The 19,828-nt window shown below is 39.4% G+C and overlaps 1 protein-coding gene across 2 annotated transcripts in view; it reads right to left on the bottom strand.

The window, feature by feature from the left end:
- Positions 1 to 19,828, bottom strand: part of slc24a4b (solute carrier family 24 member 4b) — a 30,782-nt gene that overhangs the window by 7,159 nt on the left and 3,795 nt on the right. For both annotated transcript variants that reach the window (XM_080289549.1, XM_080289548.1), the window contains exons 2-10: positions 16,947 to 17,054; positions 7,470 to 7,546; positions 5,519 to 5,593; positions 5,350 to 5,434; positions 5,145 to 5,248; positions 4,842 to 4,916; positions 4,735 to 4,760; positions 3,856 to 3,909; positions 2,201 to 2,292 (exon numbers count right to left, since the gene is read on the bottom strand). In XM_080289549.1, coding sequence (XP_080145675.1) covers positions 2,201 to 2,292; positions 3,856 to 3,909; positions 4,735 to 4,760; positions 4,842 to 4,916; positions 5,145 to 5,248; positions 5,350 to 5,434; positions 5,519 to 5,593; positions 7,470 to 7,546; positions 16,947 to 17,054 — 696 coding nt within the window. The remainder of the gene's footprint in view (positions 1 to 2,200; positions 2,293 to 3,855; positions 3,910 to 4,734; positions 4,761 to 4,841; positions 4,917 to 5,144; positions 5,249 to 5,349; positions 5,435 to 5,518; positions 5,594 to 7,469; positions 7,547 to 16,946; positions 17,055 to 19,828) is intronic.

Raw genomic sequence — 19,828 nt, forward strand, 5'->3', positions numbered from 1 at the left:
TTGTGGAGAAAAGGAGATGTTCAAAAACCCTTTGATTCCCAAGTGTTTCGTGCTTCTGGAATATTGACAGGAGAGTTTTACACAGCAACTGGGTTGGTTAAAATAAGTGTGCAGTTCATATGATTTCTGGATACTGAACTTCAAATAGCTCTCCCATATTGTCTTGTAAAATAAATTTTTTTTAAATATTTAAAACTAGCAACCAAGACTGATTTCAAAGGGTGCATCTTTGAACATGTAACCGCAGGAACCTTTGACTCAACTCTAGCTGTAATTTGGCCGACACGTTAAACAGTCCGCTTCACACTTCAACTCGGCCTGCTTTATTGGCACCCAGCAAATCCACATTTGGTCTTTGCATGCAATTAGTACTAAGATTCAGTGTGTGGGGAATTAAAAGTTCTACAGTCCACTTATTAGTTTTACTCAGCCTTAATTTGACTTATTATACATGCAAGAATGCACCTAAATTAAATATGTAAACAGAGCTGGCATAAACATTTCCTCTTGTGAAATTCATTACCACTTCAGGAGCGAGTGGGTCTACACCCCAGAGATCAGCAGAAGAAAAGTAGTATGCAAGCAGAAAGAACTGGCACACAGCAGCACAACACTGTTGACAACAAGCAAGAAAAACTTTAGTAAGGCTAAACAGACAGGCATGTTAGCACTAATGCAGCCAAAGTAGGAAAGGTTAGGTCTCTCAGAAGGGTTACATGTCTAATTAAAAACCTTTGAGAGTTCAAAAAGAAGGAAGAAGTAGAGGACTGTGGCTATAAAGTACTGTAACATGACACCAATGGTATTATTTAAAAGACTAATTTTTCTCCCAGAATAACCTTGAGACCTAAAACATGTTGTGTGACATTAAACTAATCTGAAAAGATTTTTTTGAACTTTATTATGTTGTTGCCCTTTTAAAACTTCATTTTGTGCCTGTTAAAAAGCTACACTTGGTTATCACCCAAAGGAGAACTGAGAAAATGAGTTTTGGAGGGGGGTTTTGGACATGACAAATCGTCTCTTGTGAAGTTTGCTTGTTGTGCTTCTGAAGAATTATTAAAAGAAATAGTTGACATTTTGTGAAATGTCTTTTTGATTCCACTCATGTTTATATGCCAAATAAACTCACCACCCACTGGTGTACACCTTGCTAGTCAGAGTTGCTTCCGTTTTTTGACCGCATATCCTTGATATGAATCTTCATTCCGCCGCATCCCAAAGGGACTGAGATCTGGTGACCGTGGAAGCCATTTGAGTACAGTGAACACATGTTCAAGAGAGCAGTTCGAGATGGCGTGAGTTTTGTGACATGGTGCAGTATCCTGATGTAAGCAGTCACCAGGAGATGGGTACATTGTTCATAAGGGGATGAACATTGTCAGCTACACTACTGAAGCAGGCTGTGACATTTAACATTCTTCTGCAAACCCTGGTTTTAATGAGCGGTTATTTGAGTTGCAGTTCCCTTTCTATCAGCTCAAAGCAGTCTGGCGATTCTCAGACTTCTGACACCCAAAAAGCATTTTTAAAATCACAGAACTGTAGCTCACTGGATATTTCCTTTTCCAGTCTCTGTAAAACCAATGTGGGGAAAATCCTTTCTTCACCATTCTGATGCTCGTTTGGTCGTCTTGACCGCATGTACACGCATAATCGCATCAATTTGCTGTTATGTGACTGTGATTAAATATTTGCATTAACAAGCAGCTGAACAGGCGTTAATAATGAAGTGGAAGGTGAGTGAATGTAGGTACAGCTGGGATAGCCTACTGTTTTACAAGAACAAAGAGGGCAGATGGCTATGTGACCACTGGCTAGCAGTTTTAGTTTGTAGGCTATAGCTTCACATTCTTATGAGTGGTATTGATCTTCTCATCCAACCACCAAGTTGTAAATGAGTTCATTTCACAACATGTTTAACTACTGTTCTGGGCATATTTTTAAAAGAACAAAGCAGAAGCTGAAGCATTTCAGGTTAGTTAGCCAAAAGGAAGCAAAGATCAAAGCCACAGCCCTTTTATAACAGGAGGAAATACCCACAGTCTTCCATAGGATTAACCACGTTGTTGCCTTTTCAACATACAGTCTCTCATTTAGCAGAGACTAGTCATGGGTATGCAGCCTGTCTGATTAACCTTACCTGGAAGTAAAGGCGATGACGGGTCGTCATCCCAAACATAGCCATAACTAGTATTACCGTCCTCCATCTCACTGCTGGCTGCCGCGTTGCCATTTGCCACATTTTTGTTTGACTTTCCCATGAAAAACTTCTGCATGCTGGAGTTGAATCTAGTAAAAAGATTAAACATAATACATGAATCAAAGATAGTGCAGGAGAGAAAAAAAAAGTCACAAGATTGATCTGCAAATGGGTTTATCAGCTTTAGATGAAAGGCACCAATTTGTTTGAAATATAGCACGTATTAATTAGCCGGAATAATCCTCTTATTTCTCCTATACAATTTACAACTCAGGTGGCTCACTTTCTAATAAATATCAGCACATTACATTATACATAATGAGCTGCTCTGCATTGGCGTAAGAGAGAAAGAAAATATCCCCAGAAGGCATTAACAAGCTTTTCAGCCTCAGACTCTCAGCAGGACCATTTGAGTGCCATTACATAAAAATGGATCAAAAAACAACACCGCTGCCTTTGAACATAATTTGCGTAGAGGTTACACTGGCAGCATTACAAGAGCTACTCTAGCCCCTCGGCACCTTTGGAAACATTAAAAATTAAAATTGTTTGTGATTATAGGCTGCAGTTTGCAAGAGAAGATCCAAGGGTATCATTTTTGTTTTTCAATTTTTAAATTGTGTTTTCTGTGTTGCCTTTTTCCCTCTCAAATGAACTCTGAGGACAGAATGGGAATAAAAGACTACCTGAGGACATCAATAAAAAGCCCTTCTAGTTAAACACGACATGTTCGGGGCAAGACATTTTCTCAAACATTCAACAGGTAAAAAGAGGCTTTGTGCATATAATTACAAGCTCATGCACATACTTGATATGTGTAATATACCATAGTGCATAACTACTGAATAACTTTTAAACATAATCTTAGCTTTCAAGGACAAATGACTAATTACATCTAATTTAACAAATCCTTATAAATGTTAAAGTATTTATAGTGATTTATTATTCTTACATTTTATGCACCTAACTTCTCCATGCTGTCATTTAGCAGCATGTGTGCAGCTTGCTTGTGAAAAATCACAGCCGTGCACTACAAGGTCACCTCAGTGCACAGACTGTGCTATATAAAACCCACTTTATTCCATTTCAACTGGAATAACATGACAGCATATCCTAGAGTAAGCACTTCTTTCCTCCAAATGAGAAAGAAAAGGAGTGATCTGGTTAAGCCTGTGCTCTTAGCCACTGCAGAGGGGGGGAGAGATTAAACTCTTATGGCAGCGAGAGAGCAGACTGCTGCTGAGTGTAACACAGATTACCAGCTGGACAGAGAAAGCAGCAGAGGACAACCTGGTTGGCATTATTCACTTTGGTCTGGAAAGACAAAAATTGAGTGCAATGAACTCCAAAATCTGAAATGCCTATGATTCCTTTCCTTTTCTCAAGACAGCATCCTATAAATAAAGCTAAAATTTAGACACATTAACACTGTTAATTGTAATTTGAGCAAGTTTTCCTCCACAAAGCTCCCGTGTTGAATGAGCTTGTAACACTAGTCAGACAATACGAGTAGCTGGAAATCCGCTGCTCATTTGTGCACGCACGGTTGGTTATGCAGGTTGTTAGTGCATAAGAGCGTGAAGCAGAATGTGTTATCATGATTCCAGCCTGATTCAACAAAAGCAGCTGTAAGAAGAATTTGCAAGACTCACTTCATGACGAGGATGTATCCTGCATACATGAGCACCAGCACCAAACTCTCCCACCTGATGGAGAGACAGGATGAGGAATAAAATTAAAATGGCTCGACTTGTATATAAGAAGTTAAATAGGAATTCAGTAGGCTATACGTTTTAGCTTATAAAGCTTCGAGGTATTACATGACTGTAATACAGCGGCCCCTCCCACTTGCTTTTCAAACCTGCCCTATGAGGGGAAGCTAATCAAAAGAAAGATGTCTTAAAGAAAAGCAAATAATGGGTGTACTGAGGAGCTACACCAGGGACGTCAAACTCATTTTACAGCATCACACATACAGCGCACTTTGATCCCTAGACCAGTAAAAATCCCATCAAGTTTAGATGCACATTGAATCCCAGCGATATTTCAAAATAAGGAATAGAAATGCAATTTCAACATGATAAAGACATGCTGCTCTATTTTGATGACTTTAATCGTAAGAAATAAATGTGTAAAATTATGGGGGGGGTGAATGCAATAACAGCAATAAGACAGTATGAAGCAGAAATTTTTTCTTAATTCACAAAAAAAAAAAAAAAAAAAAAAGGTGTAATATGAAAGACTGTGGGCGAGGTTTTCATGAGTAAGACAACAGGAAAATCTATGAAAATCCAATTAAAAGTCCAAACTGTACGCTCTCCTTCACATTTACCAGTAGGCCGGACTGGAGTGGGACGATTCCGGCCCCTGGGCCTCATGTTTGACATCCTTTGTCTACACCAACCACCAATGTATAACAGCAAAGGATTGTTGCAAACTGAATCAAGCAAAGCTGTCCTAACTGAAAAGAACTGAAAAGTTGGAAAACTTTAAACAACCTCACTATAAATATGGTTAAATGCACAGCTTACCAAACTATCTTCTCATCATAGATGAACTGAAAAATAAAAAGAAATTATTTTTTGATTACAGCACAGTCATGGCAAGTACTCATTAATAAACACATGCAATAACTTACTGCAATCAGAGCCACAACAGACAGGATGTAATAGAAGGAATCCCTGAAAACAGCCCACCAGGTCAGCATCACCACCTAAGAATTCACAGAAAGTATCTCTTGAGTTACAGTTAACATATTTGCAGAACACTTTCTGATTACACCTGCAGTTTAGTTCTCCACTTTCACTAAAACCAGTTCTAAGAAAACTGAAGCAGATTGCTTCATTTCCCCTCAAATGCGACACATGTGATGCTCTGCAGTCTATAAATAAACAGAACGATACAGTCACAGCAGTAAGTCACTCCTCTCTCTCGCACACACCTGTCCAGCAAAGATCCCGCAGACACCAATGATGCATAGGATGTTGAAGACGGCTGAGCCAACGATGGTCCCCACCCCCACATCACCGTGGGTGATGAAGACACCTGCACACAAGGAGGCAGCCAGTCAGAATTAGTGGTGACACCGACCATCTGGGAACGTCTGAGTGGGTGCACATACTGCTTGTATGTATATGCATGAGTACCGATGACAGATGCAAAAAGCTCTGGTGCAGAACTGCCAGCTGCCATGAAGGTGGCTCCTGCGACATCTTCACTTAGATCTAGTTTCTGCAGGAATTAAGCAAAGATGATTGGTTTTACATACACCGTAAAAGTGTAACTTGGGAAGAGAGGATGACAACCACCACGTACCTCACAGATCTTCTCCAGTGATGTCACAAAGTATTCATCACATGTTATAGCAAGCGCCAGAAACATGTAAAGAGCCTGGAGATGGGGGGGGGGGAAAAAAAGTTAATTTGTAGAATTTTTATGTGACAAGGGGCAAGGATATAGTAAATAAAGTGTGCATGGGCTTAATGGATATATCCTTAAATCTGCAGAAATTAGCCAAGTTAATAAAGCACCAGTTGCTAAAAAACAGCTGAAGGGGAAACCGCTTTAAATTTTAATATCAAATCAGTTTTAGGAAAAAAATATAAATATTCCCCACCACCATTCCTAACAGGCAGCTGGACAATGTATAAATTATAGATCATGTGTGACATCATCAGGGCCTGGCAGCTCTGACAGGCGTGCTCTGCTCTATGCTATCCACAGGGGGCAGTGCAGGACTGCAGTGTGAGCAGACTCTCCACACATTTACTTCTCAGCAGTAAAGTCAGAATAGACATTATTAGTTAAATTTAAATGTGTAAATTGAAGCTCAGGAAAATTAAAGAGGTTATGAGTGTATTGTCTTGACTGCAACTCAAATCAGTTTTGAAATATCACTTTTAATCAAATATGCTCAGACATTGAGAAATCCAGCAGTGATAATGACAGAAGCAATAAGACAGTATGAGCTGCTCTCCATATCTAAAATATCCCAATTCTTTGTACTAAGGAAAGCTTAAGCAGGAAGCCCAGTTTCAAAGCAGCCCTCCATCATTATTTCTTTAAATCCAAATACAAAAAAAAAAAAAAAAAAAAATTCAAAAGACACCCTAATCAGAGCATAGTCCTCTTATTAAATGTAAAAAAAGAAATAAATTAAAAACCCACTTCAGAATTCCTGTGACCCAAATTTTAAATTTCACTTCACAGACTCCAGTCCTGGGTGTGTGCATTCACAAGTGCATAATAACAAGCAACTCTTAAACTGTCTTTATGCAAAGTCAGAGACATCATGACTCACTGAAGGCAAAACGTTTTAATATGGAATAATAAATAAAATACATTAAAACGCACATGCATTCTTACGAATGATGCCAATGTTAAAGCTTGGACCAAAAATACAGCACTGGCATATTTATGAAGCTTTCCATGCACACTCCTGAGCAGGGACACTTTTATGACATACAGAACCATAAAATGAAATGACTGCTCCAGAATCTTACTGTGTGCATTCGACACATTCAAAAGACAGTTTGACATATTAAAAGGCTGACCTATTAATGTAAATTGCCTTTTAGATTGTTTACCAAATTATAAACCCTAACAGGAAACAATCTTATTACAATTGGACACAATTCAAGAGTACTTTGCAACTTTTGCAAGATAATCCAACTGCAAGGATTGTTCAGATCTTTCACTGTTTAACTTTAAAAAAAAAAAAAAATGTTATATTTGACTAAAGTGTCCTTCTATGTCACATTTTGGATTATCATCAGTTTTTGCAACCATTGTTTGCAGTTTAAGTATTTGTTATTTTTCTGCTTCCACCAACTGTACAAATAGTAAAGCGACACTGGAAAAATACATTTAAAAGAACATAGCACTGATTTGACATTATAGTAGAGCAAAAATGTGACGTGTTTTACACTTTTAAAAAAAAGTTTATCATGTTATTCCCTTATCCCCTTTGTTCTGAGTATATATATATTAAACTATTTCTGAGTTTGAATTTAAAGATATTTGCAGAGAAATGGGTGCATACTTATTTTAAATAACATGCACTTGAGCTAAAGAAAAGCACCTCTGATCAGTTTAAAATCTGGCAAATCAAACAAGCCACCATAATCTCCCTCTTAACTTTCAGGCTTAGAAAGCTGAAAACAGTAGTCGGCTATGTGAAAAGCCTCCAAATCTTCCTACAACCAAATGAGTCACCGACTGGAGACTTGTCATGCAGGTGCAGATTCTTTTAAAAAAGTAGTCTTACCGCCGCAATGTGCAGCAGAATGGCTCCACTCTTCCGTTCATCGTTGGTGAAAAAGTCGTCGGGGAACTCGTGTATTGCTGAGAAAAGAAGAAATGTCACAATCACCACACATCAGCAGCTTGACTGCGAAGTACACATCACTGTCCCATCTTCAAGATGGCTCACACTACACTACGACCACGTTATTCTTTTTCTTCCTTCCCTTTCCCCTTGGCTACCTAATATCGAAATGTGTCTTCCATGTTTAAAACTGGGCAGCTTTCAAGACTTTGTGCAAATGAAATAGTTTCTGATCACCAGCATCCCAGAACAGCTTTAAGGAACAGGAATAGCTCAGGCAAAGGAATAGTTCAAAACACCTTCAATATCACATCACTAAGGAACCAATTATTTCATACCTACTCAAGGGGGGTGGTCTCAATCATCACGTCCTCTTATGATGTGAAAAGCTCGGGCTATGATAAGAGGCTGAAGTCATACAGAATTAAAGCAAGCAGGCAGAAAACACTCCCATGCTGAGGACTCGTCATTCATCATCCAGAACTCCAGCTGGCCCACAGTGTGATCACGATACGAGCATAAGGCTCAGATAGGGGAGCACGGCCACTCCACGGTGCACCTGGCTGAAAACAGAAGCTAGCCATCTCCCTGACAAGAACAGCATCTGTGGGGGGGAACGGCCTCTGTCCGACCCATCCCTGCTGGACCTGAGCTGCAGGTTCACATCTCAGCTTGCAACAAGCCTGCTGTATTCCAAGTGTAATACTTACAAAACTAGAGCATTCCCTAAACTCTGTATACTGCAGGTGGGAGGCTAGACTGAGTTGGAGCAGTGCTTGGAGTAGATGCTAACACATTGATGTAGAGCAAGGGTAATATTTACATATTTTTATCCTATTAAGTTGAATACATTAGCAAGCTAAATACTTAATTCAGTAATTAGCACAGTACAGGTGAGACTGACAGCGGCACTGTATGACAAAGCCACCGAAATTGATCTTGAGAAGGAACTTAACAGACATTAAGTGTTATTTAAGGGACATCAATGCTGTTGAAAACAGGGTTTTGCCCCATTCATGGTTCTCTGCCAGTGCTGTGAGCACATTTTGTTTGTGAGGGACAGCCAGTCAGAAGAGGGCTGGGCTAAAGGCTCATTAAGAGGAAAGAATGGGAAATCTTGAACTGTGAATCAAGCTAAGCTACTCCAGTAGAGTCCAGGGATTTAAGAAAAAAAAAAAAAAAAGGAATTGGAAAGTAGTGTGATATAGGCCAAAATTAAAACAAGTAAATGTACAAAATTTTTGAAGCGATTATTTTGTAACAGTTGATACATTTCACTGTGCAAGTGAACACCAGTGAAACTAGGGAGTGTATGAGAACATGGAGGCCATCATTTGGATCCTTTGAATTTTTTTGCTGTGAAATTCAGTCAATCTGCATAAAAGTGGTGCTTCAACTTACAGACCATCCCTACATCCCTAGAATTGGGAAAACACCTGATTGGGTTACTGCAGTGCAGTAATCATTGCTCTATCCTTCAGTAATCCAAATAAACAGGTATTGTTAAAATAAAACACTACAATCCAAGCCTGCAGAACAATGCCGTGTAGACAGAAAATAAGGACAAAATTCAGGCCCCTGTCACATATGGAGTCGTGAAGTGGAACAGTGCTCACCTGAGACTTGTCAATGCATCTGTCCCAATCTCACAGACATCTTTTTGCAATGATATTTTATTGTGTGCACATGTGACTGAGTTAGCATTTGAAACCGTGCACAGGGAAAATCAAATGCTGTGCAGGATGCAGTCCAAGACCTCTTAATCAACTGCGTGCTTCCTTCTTTTCATTTAATTACATCACATGACTGGTAATGTTGGTTCATTATGCATCGGTGTGTCGTACAATAGCTCCCTTTAGTTGCAAAATGAAAAAAAGAGGCATGGCCCAAATAAATTACTTTCAAATTAATCAAACCTCGATTTGTAGATTTTGAAATTTGGATAAATGCACCCGATTAGATTAGTATATATGATAATAAAAAACTGATTAACCTAGAGTGTAATATAGACTAACATGATGTATAATGAAAAGCCTAAGGTGGCATTGAAATCCAACAGTGGCATTGACTATGTCAGGAAGCTTTAGCTCATTTCATTTCTGACAGCTTTATATGGCATATGAAGTGCACCGGAAAACTGGCTGCCTCGAGTAAAGGTGCAATCAATTACAGGATTTGTCAGCTGTGCCTTAGAGGTGATTGAAAACAAACTTATGCCTTATGGCTACAAACATCATTCTAGCTGTTGAAGGTTACCCATTAAGCTTCTGAAAAGCATGGAAAGGTGTGAATTTCCCAGTCCTTCCATGTTCAGTTGAAACAGTCAATAATTAAGTAGTTATTTGGTGACACTGTGTCCTAAATATGAAATCAGCTCTGGCACGGAGAGCGTTTACAAAAATTAAAAATAAAAATGGAGGTGTCTAAAAGGGTGCTGGCACAGTGACCGCAGAGATGACAGGTAGGCAGGGGTCACCTCTCAGTCCCTGTAAACATATGAGCAGACAGTGTCTGCAGGGTTCGTCTGTGTCTCCTCACAGCAGAGGTCAAACAGGATGCAAACATGCTTCCGTAGCCAGTTCCCATATAAGGCCAGAACAGGATGTCCATACAAGAGTGGGACAATGCACACACTGCTTTAGTGATCCTTCTCAAATGAGGTCCAAAAATAGAATGATAAATATGTACCACAGCTAAAGAAAGTGGGGTTTTTTTGTTTGTTTTTAAATATATGTATACAGAAAATGAGGAAGCAGCTTGGGGTGATGGATTACTAAAGTGTACCGCAAATATAGAATGTTTACCTCCAGATCAAATTTTATGACTTTAATCAAAGAATCAGTCGATGTTTGCAGCTTCACCGTTTAACTATTTTAATTATTCTTGATTTACTTCACTTCATCCATTTAAAGCAACAAAAAAAAAAAAAAAAAAAAAAAAAAAAAAAACCCCACACAACAACAACAACAACAAAAAAATCAGTTCTGTGCTTTGGGCCAGGGTAACTTATCTTTTTTTTAAATGAATGTAGTCACAAGGTTATCATCTTCCAGAAATTTGGCCATTTTTAGCTGCAGATATATAAATGTTATTCTATGGAAAATGTAGGTTGATTTGTGATTAGTTGCTCATAAACAATATAAGTACTGATTGCCTTGTGTCAAACAAGGCACTCAGTCTGCTGCTTTCTGACTGTAACAAAATTTTATGTTTACATTGTATATCTAATATAGACCCAGCTGACTTCACATTGTTGAAGAAAATACTCAAGCAGCTGGAGGTCGTCAGCAACCTGCAGCAGACAACTGAACCCAGCATCACCAGTTCTCTCAGTCATGTCTTTAGCACCATCCTGCAGCACAGCATGAAGAGTTTTTTGTTTGTTTGTTTTTTGGAAATGCATCACATCTGAAGCCATCAAACAGACCTGATGAGGCATAGCAGCATGCAAACCTCCAAACAGCTCTGCATGTGGTCCCACGTGAGACACTGGGCAAGCACTGCTGGTCTAAACATCAGCTGAGGACTGAAATGCTCTTCAACAAGCTGCTCATATGCCTTCTTAAAAAAAATTTAAAAAAAAAAATTGATGCTGCTGTGTTGGTATGGGGTCTAATGTGGCTGACAGCAAGGAAATTCATACTTTGATTCCAGTGCTCTGAGAACTGCTAGCCTTCGAGAGCAATCTCCTTCGTAAGTGCTGTTGTCTTTTTTTCTTTTTCTTTTTTTTTTTTTTAAATATAAACGCAGAATGGATCATCGCTGTACATTTTCTCTCAATTCCCCAGTGTTTGCTGCAAAGCTGATGTTGGTTTAAGGAACCATTTTTCACTCCTGCACAGAGCATAGACGGCTGGCTGCATCACATTTGTCATCTTTGCCTAGCCTAACATACATTACCAAACTGCTCACTCAGTGTACAACTAATGAGGTTAACATTACGTTGCCCTAAAGTGGCATCGGTGTATTTGCACATGAGCAGGTCAGCGCATCTCTAAACATAATGTTCAGCCCTCCTCTCGACCCTCAAAATTTCAGTACAGCCCTGCTTTTATTCAAACAAGTTTAACCTTGGTTGCATTGTGAACCAGATAAATCCAAGACTATGGTTTATTCACAGTCTACAGTTTCAAGACGTGCAATATAGCAAACCTCCCCTTCATAGAATCTCAGTTTTTTTGATGCACTAAAGCCAGAATGTGGTAGAAACTCATGCATTTCTGCAATTACTATTCCATAATCTGGTAATATTCCAGATATCATGGTGCTGTTACATAACACAGCTCAGTATTGGGTGCCTTCTGTTGTCCCAGAGAGATGATTGACAGGATAGTGCAGAGAGCAGGCCAGTTTTCACCCAACACTTCTGGACACAAAAACACCCTATTACAGATGCAAGACTGACAAGGAGCCCTGCAAAGGTCTGTTTTATAATCCTATCAATAGCCCTACTTCTGAAAAACAAAAGGCTATTAAATGCGATACAACCGAATTAAAATCTGACGCGTGCAAAATGTTTTGGCAGAGTGCCTGGTGAGACCTGTCACTGCTCGCGTACTGACCCACGGACCAGCCAGGTCATTAGCTGACTACAACTGACACGAGAGCGCAGAAGTCAAGAGACTCTTCAGAGGAGAGTGATTTCTCTGGGCCATTATTAACCCATTAGATAATTAGTTTGCTCCAGCAGACATGACTCAGCTGACAGCTCAGTCCTGTAAACATGACAACAACATCACGGGGACGACCTATGGGAGAAATCTCCAGGTCACACAGCAACAAACAAAATTGAAGCTGCTTGTTTGTCCAGAACACACATGCCCCGATTATCCTTGTTAGGTTAGTATCTTCTCAGGCTGAACCACCACATGTTGAAGCACTCTCACTCTCGTTTGTGTGAGAGCTTGACACATGCAATTTTCACCCGCATGAGCATACTCGCATACCTATTACACTTCTGCTTTAAACATGAATTGCCCCAAGCCTTTAATAATCAAATTGTTGGTGCAGCAGATTCACAGAGTCCTGCTTTGACAACTTAAAGGGGACACCGATATAGAACACATGCATTTAGTTGGGAAAATGCATTTAGTTGGAGGGGGAGGTCAGATGTGTTTGAATTGCACGGTACTAAAGACTGCTCTGTGCAGGTGCTCGTGCCTCTCCTCTGCGTTGCGTTATTTGCTGGCAAACGAGAACCAAAGTGAGGTCAGTTTCCATTATGCACAGTGGCATAATCCCCACTTGTGTAATTCCCTTTTAAAAAGCCTCCTTCTGGTGTTTCCCAGGAGTTGACGAACCAGCAATCCAACATGGACGGGCCTTTACTCACTGGCAGCTTCACCCATCATGCTCCCGCCAAATTTCCTGCCTCTAAATTGTTGTGCCAGCAGGAGAACTCAGATTCTTCTCACTAGCAAACATTTACACTAAAAGGGAAGGCTGCAGCTTTTACACGGTGACGCTGCTACTTCTTAGCAATATAGATTCAGTCACAGCTCCCCCTCACCAACCCCTGCTTTTCATCCCTAGCGTGAAACATGTGTGGCCAGTGTCTGTGAGCAGATTAGTACCATATCTAAAATAACTATAATCCAACCCATTTTGAACCTTTTTCTTTGTTGTTCACTTCCACTTTTGTGCTGCCATCTGCTTCAACCAGGACAATCACGCCACTCAAGAGGGAGTTCTCAATAAAGGGCATTAGTAGCATGTTTATTAAAGCCAAATTATTACTCCTAGAGAACATTAGCTATGCTTTTCTGCTCCCTCTCCCATTTTGTGCGCTCTAAAGTTGGCATAAGCACTCGGAAACGGGATACAGATGAGTGTATAACCCAATTCTTTTTCTCCCACCACCAAGTCAACCGTAAGCCATTTTTCAGGCAACGCATTACTGATCACGTTTCTTATAACAGCCTGAAAGAGCTCATAAAACATTTAAATCCTGAAATAAACCAGTCATTCATTTCTTCATATGTGGGTGAGAAATAGGAGTGCATTTGTTTCATTTGTCATGGGACAGCTACAGGAAATACTCAAGATCTGCATGTGATAGCTGGAAGATTATTCACATGTTTCAGAAACTGAGTCATTTGGTTCTTTGTGGCTTGGAAGGATGCTTTCTAATCAAGAATGGACCCAGAAAGCAGTTTGGACAGCACCTTGTATTTGCCTGGAGTTATTACTGAACGCCTAATAAAACAAGCACTTGTGCTGCCTTAGCAGCACTTGGGACAATCAAAAACAGCATTAGCACCCTGTGAAGCACAGTGATCACAGAATTAATGAGGAAAAGGCAAAGACCAAAAATGGCAGAGAGAGAGAGTAATCCAAGCAGCCCACCAACAGACATTTAAGTGAACAGAGTATCATCTGTTCCACAATATCAGCATAAAGCAGAAGCCTCTAGAAATAATAATAAAAGTACCAGTCCTGGCTCCAGTACAAGCACTGGTCCACTGCTGGAGGAGCAGCCCTGGAAAACACATCTGCGAGGAATAGGCAGAAATGCAAAGATCTGACACAAACACATGCTTCCTCACTAAGAAGGCACTATGGAAACTCAACCTGACAAGTGCAACAAAACAAAAGGGTTATTCAATTTTAGTCAAATTACAAAATAGGACTTTTTTTTTTCCCCCCCCCAGCATTCGTTATTTGAAGAGGCCATTTTAAATTCCATTATCAAGCCATTTTTAAAGGTACATACCTGTCGAAACCACAATTTTAATGGTAGGGGATTTATATTTGCTTTAGCCTTTAACATGAAAAAGGCACCCTGAATGGTTGCACAGATTTTAAAGCTTGGATATGGAGGGGGGGAAAGAATTGCAGTATGAGATGTTACAATGTTTGTGTTTAATTAAATTAACATTACTGACCTGAAATTTTGCACAAATCCTATTAAGGCGTTAAAAACCTGAGATTGTCAGGTAAGACGCTTGTGATGGAGTAATGTGGACTGATCCAAGTTAACTGTTGTCAATCCCCCCCCAAAAAAAAAAAAAAAATTACCCCATTTGCTTGTATTTCTCCATTTTTTAGCCATGTTTGTACTGAATGTATACTATATAGTATATATAGCATGCATAGTGAAAAGTGGGTGACCCTTTTAGAATCATCTATACGAGTGCAGGTTTCTCTTAAAGTTTGAGAGTTCATGTCAACATTAAATAATTATCACACTAGTTACAGTGAAAATTGGATAATGAATGTGAAACTCAACAAAACCTAATTGGAGTCATAAGGGAGGAAACCTGGACCGTAATCAGTGAGACAAGACTTCAAGTGTGGGTTAGAGCTACACTGACAGACATTTGAGCTTGCTTACAAAAAGCTTATGTTCTGATCAAGACAAATTATATGCATCAAGCTGGAATGAGTTACAAAGGAATCCCAAGAGTCTTGATACTCATCAGGACACGAAACACTGTCTATAAATGGAGAGTTTAGTAGGAAGAAATTAATGGAGTTTGTCACCACCTCCGAGCTTGCAGTCATCCATACAAATGTCATAGTGCAAGGTTGCATGGGCACCACAGAGCATCTTGACTCATGTGGAACAGGGTTGAACTGCTCGGGATGAGCTTGCAGCCTAAGAACCTTCTGAAATTTGATGCCAGAGTGCACCAAATGCTCAGCTTTGTGTAAAGTCTGTCCGTGCTACAGTTAGGACCACACTGCCCACAACATTGGAGCAACCTGTCAGCCAGGGTGGTCTGAAGTTTAGCAGCTATGACAGGATTATTCATGAGACAAAGACTCAAGAACAAAGAGTCATATGATCAGCTTACTCTAACGAGGCAGAACACTGGTGGGAAAATAGGGAGGACTCCAGCCGATGAGAAATGTGTGGAATGTCAAATCCAGTCAGGTGCCTCCAGTGTGGAAGTCATTGGAAAAACAAAAAGGCAAAAGAAAGGCTTCCAACATTATTTAGCACTTTTAACCACAGCGAACTGTCTGGTATTGTGACTGGTGCAAAAACGTTTGTTTACATCTAAAAATTGCAGGTTGCAACACTAATGATTTGGATAATCTCTGAGGGATCTGCCTGCTGTGACCGGTAATGAAGTAATAGCCTGTTAGCTCTGACTGGATCACTTGTGATGCAGTAGAGTAAAGAGCATACATCACACTTGAAATTACTTCCAAATTGTCTATGCCCTAGTGTCACAACTTCTGTGCAACAAATACACAAAACAAAGACAAAAGCCAGTATGTAGCAAAGCAATTACTTTTAAGGCTTTAAAATCCAACCACAACCACTGCATTTCCAGACATTTGAGAGTTTAGTAACGGAAAGCACAGCTAGTCCCCAAATCCTGCCCAGCCAGTTAATCACAGCTCCGTAAGTGTATATATGCAACAAATGGCCAAAATGGACCAAACCTGTGCAACCCTGGCAGTCTTTGATGGCTCCCCTCTTCCCACTGACTCATTCAGAATCACAGAGCGCTCATGTGAGTCAGTGTTTGGGAAGAGCAAACTAGTCAGGACTGAGGCAATTCAAATGACATGGAAATAAATAAACAAATGCACCATTTCGTGACATTGCCATCACTGTTTATGTACCGTTTAAAAATCAATAACTTTGTGGTAAAAAACAGTAAATCTCTTTTTGCAGCACAATGCAGATCTCAGCAGAGAGTCAGCATATACTCCAGTGTATCTAAAGAGAGTGCTGCTTCCTTTAAGTACACCTAGGATGATGTAAGCTAATCAATACCCGACGCTGTTAATAGCCCTTTTGTTGCTTATTACTGTGCAAGTGATCTAAACCGCATCCGAATACAAACCCAGCAGAGATGTGAATTAAAAGCAGAAAATCAGCTGAGAAATACCACAACTCCCAGATGTCTTCATGCTAATCTATTGATATATTAGGTGCTGTAAAGCCCATTTACTACATCTTCTGAGCTGCAACAGAACTATCAGCCTCAAGGATGTAAATGTTTAGTTCAACAGAATTAATTTGCAGTTCCACCGTTTGAATAAAGACTCGCTTGTCAAGATCTCACTGTGTTCATAAATGAAGCCAAACAATATAACTGGCAAAAGAAAAAAGTGTTATCTTGTTATTAGGTGATAAATTCACTGTTCATAATTGCAACATGAGATCCAACAGTTGGCCATTTACACATCCAGCAGATCTGGCGTAACATTATGATTCAGATGTAGTTGCGTTTATCTCTGAGGAAACTATAAGGCTCCTCATCTGCTAAATGTTCATCCATGTCATCAAGTAGTTTAGTTAGCATTTGTGCCAGAGAAGCAAAATCTTCCAGGACATTCTGTTCTCAAAGAACATCCTGCTTTGACTGAGGATCATGAAAACATTGCTGTCAATATATTAAAAGGAAAAAGAATTACAATGGATTGTTAAGGAGAAACATTAATTCCAAGATGGTGTACCTGGCGCTGAACAGTTCTTCTCCTCAGTTTCATTTTCTGGTACTGAAGCCATTAGCCGTCTCCCCCAGATTTCATGGTCGGGATGTCCCTCCACAATCATCCCATGGCCTGAAACAGTATTGAAACAGCTTTGATTATCACATATTAACATAATAGTAATAATAAATACTAATAACAACTTTTTATTTAAATCCTCTTTTGATCAAGACCTTAAAGTCCATTATACACACACACACACACACACACACACACACACACACACTTCAAAAATGCAACAAAACCCAACATGGCTGCTGTTACACAAAGTATGAGCAATGACCAAAAATACCCATGTTCTGAATTATGTGCAATTTCCCGAAAGAAGGTTGCTTTTCTTTAATCCCTTAAAAGTTTTTATTCATGTATAAATGACATGTTTATCCAGCAGCAACCGCCGCAGGAGGAATAACGCATCAAAATGTAGCTGTGTCATTATATTTTGGAGGGGGGGGAAAGAGTGTAATTTTTCATTAAACTGCTCTTAAGCCTCTAATGAGAACAGGAGGGGGAAGAAAGAAAGAAAAAAATAGCAGTCACAAATCTATTATGTAAAAATCATAACAACAAGCTTAGCAGTGCTTTAAAATTGCAGCTTTCATAAAATGGTGAAGTGAGAAAGTGGTAACTGACGACATGATGATTTAGTAGTTCTACTGTTACACGATTATGAGCAGATTACTAAAAATACCACAAGGAGTAATGTCTACATTCATTCATACCAGTCGTTTGTCAACAGACCTACTCTTTTAGAGTAATAGATCACACAATGACTGGGACAGGGTCTGTACAGCAGCAGATTCACATGATCTCCATGACCAAAGTCTAATTACTGATCTTTATGACACTGAGCAAGTAATGTTTAAGATAAAGGAGAGAACATAGTGTTTTAAGCTTTAAACAAACTGCATGTGTACTAAGCCCCCCTAACTCTTTTAACCAGAAGTCCACAAAGTGCTAAAAATAACACCGATTAACAGATTTACAGATAATTACTCCATTTGCCTTTTTATTAGATTAAAACAAATTAGACTACACAGTGCACTACTCAGATCTGATTATCAAACCTATTCATCCACCGGTCCATTTTCTTATCCAACGTTAGGTGGTTCTCAAACATCTTAACTGCACAAGGTGACCGGTGGGTCTACCACATGGTTTAAAGAGTCAACCAGTCACACTCCTACTGGAAATTTGGAATCACAAATTAACCTAATATACAAGTCTCAAATTTCTGGGAGGAAACCCATGCAAGCATTGGGAGAACCATGCAAGAGGCAGAAAAGCCCCTGGAGACTAAAACCCAAGATGGTCTTACTGTGTGGTGACAATGCTAACCACTAGCAGCTAATCATTTCAGCTAGTTATTAGCCGCTAGTGCTGAATGTTCATAATAGCAACCCACACTTTAAGGAAGAAGTCAAGTATTAAACTGTTAGAAATTTTAACATGAGGTGGCATATATTAATGTAAACCAAGTAAATGTTAGCCAACTGTTACCTGACAGCCATATTAGCAGTCTGTTATCATTAGCATGGCAACTAATGGCTTATAACAGTATGGGAGAATAGTTGTTTTCCCCCATGGTGTTGAAATGGTATAAAGTATTTTTCCAGTGTTTCAGCATTGAGTTTGAAATTCTAGTATTATGATAACTAGTTTGCACCATCCATTTAGCCTAAATTTTAAAGCTAAAGGACACTGAAGTACTGCTGAGCCAAGAACTGCATCAGCAGTTAGTTTCAACCCAAGTGCAGGTTAGCTTTTCACATTTTCCTACCACAACCCTCTTCCAATTGCCATTGTAAAACAGTTCTACCTGGCTAGATTGTATTTCCAATGTAGTGATACAGAATTATTTGCCACTTTCAATCCAGTAGAGTTAGACAGCCTGAAGATCAGCAGGCACTTGACAAACAGACTGTACACAAAGCAACTGCAGCTGCTTCCTACAGTTCTCCAATCCAAAAGACCAAAACCCTCCAGTCACTGCTCCAACCTGTTCCGTCTCACTAACCAGCATGGTTACACTCCCCTTCTGCCTCTCCCCTTATTGCTTGATTTCTTTTCAAGCAATGCTCGCATTAAAATAAACATGGTTTAATTTGATATCAGGGTAGAACATGAAGAGTCTGAAGTTTGCAGACACTAAACATGTGGACATTTCATGCCAAGAACTGCTTTTTAATGTTGTATTAATGAATAGGCTGAACTTTCAGATTTACACAAACTCCAGTAGACCTGGAGAATTTTACCCTTTAGAAATGTATGCATAAGATTTAAATACAATTTGCAGTTTCAGTTGTGTGGAATCACTTAACCACAACTATTAAGTCTTATGACCAATGATTCTTGGAAGCCTAAACAAGATAACTGCATGTATGTGCATATGCACAAGCAGTTCAACATGCTTTCTCAGTGCCAAGCATCTGAAAAGAAGAAAACAGTGAAGACATGATTCTATCAGTACATCGAGGCAGTGGGATAAACTAAGGATGCAAGCTTTTGTTTTGCACAACATTGCTGGCTTATTCTACATCGCCTTCTCCCAGTTGACCTGTTTTGATTAATTGTCTTATTCTCTGTGTTTAAATCTTCATGTTCTGACATTCTGAAGCTCTTTAAGGTTGGCAGTACCCCCCGATTAATCCTTGTTAGTTTGTTAATAGGAAATGTCATGAATTCAAGAGGCTGATTAGAAATTGGTTGAAAGGCAAATGAGCCAGTAATCACTTCATTTGTCTTTGTAGGTCTGAGATCAATAAGGAAGCATTTTTTTACTTATTTAAACAGCTCAAGCTGCTAAAAAATTAGATTTTTACATTTTAAATACAATTCCACCTGTT

Source organism: Astatotilapia calliptera, chromosome 15, assembly GCF_964374335.1.
Source record: "Astatotilapia calliptera chromosome 15, fAstCal68.1, whole genome shotgun sequence".
Classification (NCBI taxonomy): domain Eukaryota; kingdom Metazoa; phylum Chordata; class Actinopteri; order Cichliformes; family Cichlidae; genus Astatotilapia; species Astatotilapia calliptera.